This window comes from Epinephelus lanceolatus, chromosome 16, assembly GCF_041903045.1.
Source record: "Epinephelus lanceolatus isolate andai-2023 chromosome 16, ASM4190304v1, whole genome shotgun sequence".
NCBI classification, from domain to species: Eukaryota; Metazoa; Chordata; class Actinopteri; order Perciformes; family Serranidae; genus Epinephelus; species Epinephelus lanceolatus.
The window spans coordinates 909,131-918,854 of record NC_135749.1 but is presented as its reverse complement, the minus strand read 5'-3'; the positions used below and the strand labels follow the sequence as shown (position 1 = coordinate 918,854).

Below are 9,724 nucleotides of genomic sequence, written 5' to 3'. Positions count from 1 at the left end.
CAGTGTGAGGTAAAGGAAGGAACTCTGCTAGTTGATAAAGTAAATTTTGTGTTTACATTGGGTTAGAACAAAATAACAGAAATGTGAGAATTGAAACAATTGTTGAAGCTGCAAAGGAGTTTCTCAGGATCTCAAGTGTAGAGTGCAAAACAATACAAGACATGATGAACCTCTTACTGCTGATATTTCTAGCCATTAAACTAATAATGGTACTCACAGGAATTTAATTGCAAATGGTCAGGAATTTAAGTAAGTCATTAAAGACTTGAGTGATAAACCAGACATGATATGTACTCAGGAAACATGGCTGAGACCCATCTAGACTTTGTTATGGTCTTGGTCAGACTGGACAGAGCAAATAACCAAGGAGGTGCCTGTATCACATTCCCACCTCATCAGCCCAACTCTGCTCACCTGCCTACACAGCTGCAGCTCATCAACCAGCCCTGCATATAAGCCTCTCCAGCACCTTCACTCACTGCCAGATTGTTCTTTAGCATTATGCGAGACTCTCCAGCGTTCTTCTCCTGCCTGATCTCCCGGTGCCAACTCTGCCTGTCCCCGACCTGCTCTCCTCGTCTGCCTCCCGGTAAACTCACCTGCCTTCTGTCCCCGACCTCGTGCTTTGCTTCAGCGTCTCTGGTTTCTGCCTGCACGTCTGGTCTCGACTCCTCCGCCCGGCCTCGTCTACCCTCCTGCCTGCTCCTCAACGGTGCCCCCCCCCCCCCCCCCCCCCGGCTCCCGACGTCGCCTCAGCTCACTCCTCGTCGGCTTCTCAGCACGATCAGCCGGCGCTTCAGCCTACGGTGCGTCTGCCTCGCCACCTTTGGCTGCCGTAAGCTTGATCTCTTTCCCTCATCTGAGCCTCAGAGACTGTGTGAGGGCAACTTGCCCGAAGAACGAACTTTATTCTGTGTTTATTCTGCCTGCTGCATTCCCTGTTTGCTGTGGTGCTAATAAAAGTCATTACCAACTGTTCCTGCGAGCCTGGTACTGCATTTGGGTCCACAAACACACCCGTTTCAGTTAAAGCTCATGAGGTGTTTGGCCAGTCTGGCATGGGGAGCTGACAGAGGCATCACTACACATACACAAGGCTCTGATTATGGATGTATGGTGTATGATATAGCTGCAAAAAGTAATTTACAAAAATCAGACAGGATGCGACATTTATTATTATTATTATTATTATTATTATTATTATTATTATTATTATTATTATTAATGTATTTAAGAAGAACTGAATTATCATGAACATATTGGATAAGAGGGCGGCACTGTGGTGTGGTGGTTAGCACTCTTGCCTCACAGTAAGAGGGTTGCTGGTTCGATCCCAGGCGTGGGAGCCCTTCTGTGCGGAGTTTGCATGTTCTCCCCGTGTCAGCGTGGGTTCTCTCCGGGCACTCCGGCTTCCTCCCACAGTCCAAAGACATGCAGATTGGGGACTCGGTTAATTGATAACTCTAAATTGTCCGTAGATGTGAATGTGAGCATGAATGGTTGTCTGTCTCTGTGTGTCAGCCCTGCGATAGTCTGGTGACCTGTCCAGGGTGAACCCTGCCTCTCACCCGATGTCAGCTGGGATAGGCTCCAGCCCCCGCGCAACCATCAAGAGGATGAAGCGGTTAGAAGATGAATGAATATTGGATAAGAATTCAGGGGAAAGGAAATGGTATTATTGCTTCATCTGTTCTGCACAACTGTTGGGAGTACGTAACTTTTACTGGTAAAGGGTTTGGATGGGAAATTAACAAGAAGGTGAAACAGTACAAATTAGATTCCATACAGCATAGTCCAGCAGTTATAATTAGCAGCATTCCTCCATGGATATTTCCACAACCCAAAGTTAACCTGCAAATATTAGACAAGAAAACAGAGTGGATAAAGAATAACCTGAACATAGGATATCTGGCTCAAAAATATCTGAAGAGCAGCCATTACAGCTACCTGCAGATTTTCACAGATGGATCTAAACACCCAGATAATGAGCATGTAGGAGCAGAATCTGATAAAGGTATGATCAAAAGCATTTCAAACAAGCTGTCAGTGTTCATGGCAGAAATGGTAGCAATAATAATCAGTCTTCAGTGGGTAGAGCAGGTCAAACCACTTAAAGTAGTGATATGTTCAGATTCCGCAGCTACAATGCAGAGTATTCAATCTGGACGAACAGCTCGAGAAGATCTTCTATCAGAAGTGTCCTTCAGCATCTTGGGATAGATGTCCACCTCTGTTGGATCGTGGTGCATGCAGGTATGGAGGAAAATGAGATATCGGACAAACTGGCTAAAAGTGCATTAAACAAAAATGAAAATGATATTTTAGATCTTTGTTTTGGGAGAGGAGAAGCAAAATCAATAATCCATCAGGGAATTAAGACAAAATGGCAGGAAATATGGGGTAATGACACAAAGGTCTGTCAGAGTTAAAAGGTCCAGAGGGAAATGTAGGAAAGAAGATGTGACTTTCACGAGGACAAGACACACAGGACTACATGGTACATTGTTTATCATGAAGAAGAGAGAATCAGGTAAATGTGACACTTGTAGGGAAACTGTTGAACTTGTTTTATTTGGATGTAGGAATTTCACTACAGAAAGGAAAAGGTTGAAGGACAGTATGGTCAAACTGGGAAAGAAATGGAGCATCAAAGGCAAGAAACATTCGTCATAAATGTAATTAACATCTTAGCTAAATATTACATAGAAAAAATGATCTGGCAAAACGAATATCCTCCTTTAATAAACATATAAATTATTATATTATTATTACTGAAAACTTAACTTAAAAACAATAAATTAACTAAAACTATCAGGTTATTTAAACAATTCAGTCTTATTATTTAGCAGATCCTAATTGTGTTTTTTCCTTTTATTTATTTTCTTTTTTTTTTTTATTTTTCCAGTGTTGACTCTCTGTGACGCCACTCTGCTATTGTTCTGTATTCATTTGTTTTTCACATATCTAATTTGTACAATATTAATACTGAAGTGTTTGTAATATTTGATCAATCTTGAGTTGTACTGTTATATTGCTCTTAATAAAGTTTATTTTAAAAAAGAAGAAGAAGAGTAGCGGAAGTTGCCTTAGTGTTTCCGGGTCTCTCAGACAGAGCGCAGCTAGCATGTGTTAGCATGTCCGACATGACGCTGCGGAGAGAAGCAGGTTGGTTTTCTTTCTCCTGATGAATAAAGCTTATTTCACATTTGAACCTGACGTCACACATCAGCTGTGACGTTACAGAGCGTGACAGCTTCACAGCTAGCTGGCTAACATTAGCTGAAGTTAGCTCGTTAGCAGCTCGGCAGTCATCAGTAAACCAGCTTTTTTCCCTCAAACTTTATTTATAAAGTTCATATACAAAGTACACAGTGAGCATCATATTAATAAGAATGATTAAAGTACTTTTACTCTGACAGGACAGAACAGGTCTCGAGGCTGCACAGTGTAAAATATATTTAGAATAGAATGGAAGCTTTATTTGTCATTGCATTGAATACAGTGTATTAACACAACGAAATTCAAGGTGCCACTCCTGATCAGTGCTTGAAAAAGAATAAATAGTCATAATAAATATGTCACAGCTCTGATTGCTTTTGGTGTTTGAGAGAACTGGACTGAATGAATGTGTTTGATGTTAATCAAAAGCAACAAAGCAAGGTTTTCTATTTGTGAACTTACATCTATGAATATGACATGTGGCCAATATATATGGAATAAAAGGTGTTTCATAAGTCTTGTAAACGTGTGGAAAAGTTTTGTATGTTTGCATTCAAATCTGTGAATTTGTAAAAAATATTTGAACAAATGCATTTCGTTTTTGAACCTGTACAGGAACCGTAGCTGTGCATGACATTTTGTGAACAAATGAAAACGATTTGCACAGTTATGAAAATATTTTGCAGTTATGAATCAAACTTTCACAGGTACAGCACATAAACACAGCTTCAGTTCTGTGTTTATGTGAACATTTCTTCAAATGATGTGTCCTATTTTTCCATACGAAATCGAAGAGCATTTTGTCCATCTCTTTTAATAATGTATTGTCCAGATGAAGAGCCAAAGCAGCACGTCAATCGGGAGATTCCCTCTGCTTCAGTAAATAATGTTCTGCCTCTTAGAGCAAAATCCATTGGTTTAGTTTTCTTTGGGTTTTTTGCATAATAGAGTTCAAAGCACTTCTCCTCTGTTGATCCTTAGTAAATGATATTCCTAAATATTGAATTTCATTCTTTATTGGGTTATTGAAAAGGGTAGATTTAGAGCACTCCTTAATAGCCATGAATTCACACTTACAGGAGCTATATGTAAGAAATCTAAAGCAAATAGTCATAAAATCCTCCTAATATGTCACAGAGACTAAGGAATAATGTTCATATAACATACTGATCTCACCGACAACAATAGCACAGCCAGAATATTCGCATTTAAAAAAAATTTTTTACAGTCTGCAAATCATGTTTATGTTTTGAATTTGTGTTTTGACCTGTTGCGCCACCCACCGCCGTCTACCAGTCACACAGTCAGTAGAGTCTCAGCATCAGTTACAGTTACGACTGAGCTACAGCAGCACGGCAAGCAGCATTAGCAGTGTCCCAGTACATAGCATTAGCAGCCGGCTCCTCCTCAGCTGTATCCCGGCAGCAGCGTTAGCAGTGTCCCGGTACATAGCATTAGCAGCCGGCTCCTCCGCTGTATCCCGGTAGCAGCGTTAGCAGCAGAGAAGCCGGACTTGCTCGAACAATCCGCTGGAAAACCGAAGATCAAGGACGTGATGGCACGGCCCTGCCACGGCAGCCGCCCATGGGCAAACAAATCAGGCTCCAGCGTGCCGCTGTCCAGCAACCTCAAATCTGTAGGGGAGGGGGGGCGAACACGACTCACGGCAGTATTTTGAATTTGAGTGCAGTAACTCTTTTGGCCACATTCTTACATACAGCACCTTTAATAAATTAATATTTAAAGACAGACCAGAGGCCATTGAAAACTCCTGAATAATTTTAATAGCAACAGAGATTTGGTTTTAATTATTTAAGAATAATGCGGTATCGTCTGCCAATTGAGTTACCTCTTACAGCACTAGATCCACTAAGAGCTGAGCTACGAACAGGAAGAGATATGGGGAGGCGGGGCAGCCTTGTCTGATTCCTCTTGACAGATTAAATCTAGGGGATGTACCACCCATTAATTTAACAGAACTATTACCATCTTTATAAAGAGTTTTGAGAGCTGTAGAGAAATAATTACCAAATCCAAGTTTCTTTAACAATTGTAAAATGAACTGCTCCTCCACCGTATCGAAGGCTTTGTAGAAGTCTAAAACTAAAATAAAACCATTATCCTCAAACAACTGCGGGTAATCCAAGATATCCAGGACTAGTCTGATATTATTTATTATGTGTCTTCTTGACATGAACCCCGAGTGCGTTTCTTCAACAATCGAGTCCAACACCATCGTAAGTCTTTCAGTCAATATCAGAGCAAATATCTTGTGATCATTATTAAGCAAACAAACCGAGCGCCAATTGTCAATAAATTATGCGTCTTTGTTGGGTTTGGGTATTAAAGTAGTTGACCCCTGAGTCGTAGTGGCTGGGAGATGTTCTTTTTCTATGCTTTCTACAAAAACTTCAATAAGAAAGGAGCCAGCTCATCAGTAAATGTTTTGTAAAATTCAGAGATCAGTCCATCAGTTCCTGGTGATTTGTTGTTTTTTAAAAGAGATATTGCATTCTTTATGTCCTCTAGTGTGATGGGTTTATCACATAACTCAATGTCATATTTTTCAATAGATTTAACTGTCAGAGAGTTCAAAAAGGAATCGGCTGAGACTTGGCAAAACTTACAGATATACATCTTGGTTAAAGTTACAGTAATTGGATATTATATTGTGGTCATCTGTAATAACCCCATTTTTGTTTTTCTAAATTAAACAAATAGTGTGAATTTTGCTCCCCTTCTTCAAGCCATCTTGTTCTGGACCTGATAAATGCACCTTTTTCAACTTGTTTAATTTGCAGGTTAGCTAGTTCCAATTTTTCCTCCTCTGATAATGCGTCTGGGTTTTTATGAGATAAACAGGTCATTCTTGTTTCTACCTTTTCCTCTTCTGTTCTTCTGGATTTCACTTTAATACTACCAAATTTTCTAAAGAATTTACCAATCTCAAATTTTAAAACTTAAAAACTTAAAAACTTTTATGTTTTGAATTTTTATTTATGAAATACAATTTGAATTTTTATCGACAAAATCATTTTGAATTTTTATTGACTAAAACTTTTTGAATTAACATTGACTTAAACGATTTGTATTTTCATCGACTAAATTGTTTCGTATTTTCATTTACTACAACTATTTGAATTTTCATCGACTTTAATAATTTGAATTTTCAATGACAAAGGATTTGAGTTTTTACGCAATACAACTTTTTGAATTTTCATTGACTAAAATGTTTTGAATTTTTATCGACTAAAACTTTTGGAATTGTTGAACTAATGCCTGGTACACACCACATGACATTTCTGTCTGTTCCAACAGTCACTATAGCCCTGTTTTCACCGAGCAGTACGGCACGGTACAGTTCAGTTCAGTACATTTTTTTTTTCCGTTTCCACTGCGAGGACGGTCACTCTGCTCAGGGCTGAGCTGTGTCTGGTTTTGAGGCTCATGTAACCACTGTTCATACTGTGGAGAGTTTTATTAGTAAACTGTAACTATAAAATGAAAGGATGTTTTGCTGCCTCTCACAGCAGCTGGAGTCTGAGAAAAAATAACTTCATTCACTGGGCCGACTGCCGGCAACTTTTAAGGTGGAACGTTAACTTGTAATGTTACTCAATGCATGAGTTGATGACGTGAATCCATCAGCACACCTTAAATTTCACTGTGACAACTTTGACCATCACTTTAGTTTTTATATGACACACACTTTTAGTAATGACTTTAAAAATATAGATGAATTTGGAGCGGATTATGTGAAGGTCATATATTCTAATCCTCACTTCCTGTGGGCTACAGCAACACTAAACCCCTGAGCTTGCCTGAGAAGGACTAAATGCACAAAGCTGCTATTTTTAAATATCCCATGGAGAGAGACTCTCACTGCAGCCTGTTCTATTTTGTTGTGAAAATGTGGGCGTGCAGCCTCGTTCTGTGGACGATAAACCAGGTGCAGACTTCCATCTGTGTCACCGCTGATGAGGAAATACAGCGAGTGCTGGACGGAGCAGTGAGTGACAACAACCCCGCCCACATTTAAGAGGACTGTCTGAACACACCGAGGGTCTAGGTACCATGTCTGAAGGCTTACTGCTGGCTCCAAAGGTAAAAATGTAGTGTGTTTGAGATGCAGCTGGTAGCCTCTGCAGCTGTGCTGAGTAAAGGCCCAGACACTATCCGTGAGTTTGATTCCTTTATATCCTCCATTATGAAGACAGAACATTCTCTGCTAGCTTGATGCTAATGGCAATACTCAGCGGGTTGATAAAGTGCCTCTGCTGTTTCCTTTTCACTCTGTGTGCTAACGTCCCTACAGGAAATATCTAAAAGGCTGGGCTGTTGTTGTTCTACAGTTTCCACGGCAACAGATCGTTCCTATTGGTCAAAGTGACGGCTGTGACGGGAGAAGTCGTGGACGAAAAAAAGAAAATCAAACATGCTAGACTTTCTGTCGAGATGTTGTGAGGCGTCGGTTGTCGTCTACTGTGACACACTACACTAGATGAAACAATAGATTATCATATACGACACTCATTGTCGTTCACGATCAGAGCCAACACTGTACGACACTGCGTCAGGCTGTAACCAGGCTGATATCATGTAGTGTGAACCAGGCATAAAACGATTTGAATTAACATTGACTAAAACATTTCAAATTTTCATCGAAACACATTTCTAACTTCCGTCTGTTTCAGTTTTACCCTTGGATGTCCGTAAAGTGATCATTGGTGAAGAGGAGCAGCAGGAGTGGAGCTCCAGTGTGGACCAGGAGGACCCAGAGCCCCCACACATTAAAGAGGAAGAGGAGGAACCGGAGGTGCCCGCATACTCTTCTGAAGCTGAGACTGACGACAGTGACGACTGGACGGAGACAAGAGAACCTCAGTCAGGTTTAAAGAAACCGTTCAGCTGCTCAGAGTGTGTGAAAAAATTTGGCATTAAGGGGGATCTGAACAGACACATGAGGATCCACACAGGAGAGAAACCTTTCAGCTGCTCCGAGTGTGGGAAACAGTTCAGCCGCAAGGGGACGCTGAGGATGCACATGACAATTCACACAGGGGAGAAACCCTTCAGCTGCGCCAAGTGTGGGAAACTCTTCGGCCGCAAGGGGACTCCGAGAATGCATATGAAAAGTCACACAGAAGAGAAACCATTCCACTGCTCAGAGTGCGGGAAAGGATTTCCCGCACTCTGAGCAGCACTCTGAATTTCACACAAGAGAACTCACACAGGAGAGAGACCGTTTCACTGCTCCATATGTGGGAAAGGGTTTGCCATGAAGACGAATCTGAAGATACACATGAGGATCCACACATTAGAGAGACCGTACAGCTGCTCTGTGTGTGAGAAATCTTTCAGATGGAGGCAGAGTTTACAGAAACATTCGAGGAGCCACTCAGGAGAGAAACCGTTCAGCTACTTCGTTTGTCAGAAAACGTTTAGATGCAGCGGACATTTACAGATGCACATGAGAACTCACATGGGAGAGAAACTGTTCAGCACGTGGCCCAAACAGCCCAAAGATCATCAGTGTGACGGCTGTCAGTCCGAAGCTGATGGAGAGGACTGTGGAGGACCAGAACCAGACAGGAACTCAGATCCACATTTACAAGCCTGAGACTGATGACAGCCATGATGGTGATTTCTAGAGAGACAAGAAACAGGAAGTGTGTTTTTGATTCTGATTTGGTGTTTGAATCTGCAGGGCTCCTGACCGTGACTATTTTGTGACCAACAGTTTTCACCCTGAGGAGTTTGGTTTCCTCTTCCTGTTCAACAGGCACTTCTTGTACCGGCAGGTTTAACTGTGGATTAGGTTTAAGTCTAAAAGATGATCCAAATATTTTTTCTTTTTGATAAATTTAGAACAAACTTATTTCTTCATGCCCACAACCTTATTAGTTGCTCCTTTAAGTTGCCTCACATCAGTTTGTGTTCCTTTAAAAAGAAAAAGATTTTGGGGGGTTGTTATAGTTAGGAGGAGTTTTTTGCGCAGGCACTTTGGGTGACTACCTAAAACTTGCCCACGATGCATTCAAGGGAAAATCAGGATTACGTAAACTCTATAACTCCTGAAGATAACGTGTGTTACATCAGGTCTGTTTTGTCTCCTAAGTGACTTGAATGATTGTCTGACTTTCTCCTCAGAGTCACTCCAACGCCGTCACCACCATGTTATCCTGCCTGAATTTTCCTTCTAAGTATTCGGCGTTAGTGTTCGAGACCAGAAGAGATCCAGTTTACACGTCCTGTGAACTTTGTAGCAAAAAGCTGAATTCTGGCAAATATTTAATCAACACTTAACTTTGAAATCAGCTTCAGTAAATGTTGGAAGTTTTTATCAAATGATTATTTTAACAGATTCATGTTTTTTATGATTAAATAAAATACTGATAAAATCTCAGACCTGACCCTATTTGTTTTGTGTTTGTGATTCCTGGTCCTATCACAGAGTGTGTCAATCGTCGGTCCACTCCACATCAGTAGGTGGTGGTAATGAGCT

At 40.9% G+C, this 9,724-nt stretch overlaps 1 protein-coding gene across 1 annotated transcript; it reads left to right on the top strand.

The window, feature by feature from the left end:
* The first annotated feature begins 2,184 nt into the window (after positions 1-2,184).
* On the top strand, positions 2,185-9,625 carry LOC144458315 (uncharacterized). The gene is made up of 2 exons (XM_078175795.1): positions 2,185-3,165; positions 7,914-9,625. The coding sequence occupies exons 1-2, from the start codon at positions 3,135-3,137 to the stop codon at positions 8,414-8,416; spliced, it is 534 nt and encodes a 177-aa protein (XP_078031921.1). The 5' UTR covers positions 2,185-3,134; the 3' UTR covers positions 8,417-9,625.
* The last annotated feature ends 99 nt before the right edge of the window (positions 9,626-9,724 follow it).

What these genes read in the sequence shown, in the direction of transcription:
- LOC144458315 (XM_078175795.1), top strand. Translation starts at nt 3,135, where the DNA reads ATGTCCGACATGACGCTGCGGAGAGAAGCAG. An exon ending in GACGCTGCGGAGAGAAGCAG is followed by an intron (nt 3,166 to 7,913) that starts GTTGGTTTTCTT and finishes CGTCTGTTTCAG; the next exon opens with TTTTACCCTTGGATGTCCGT.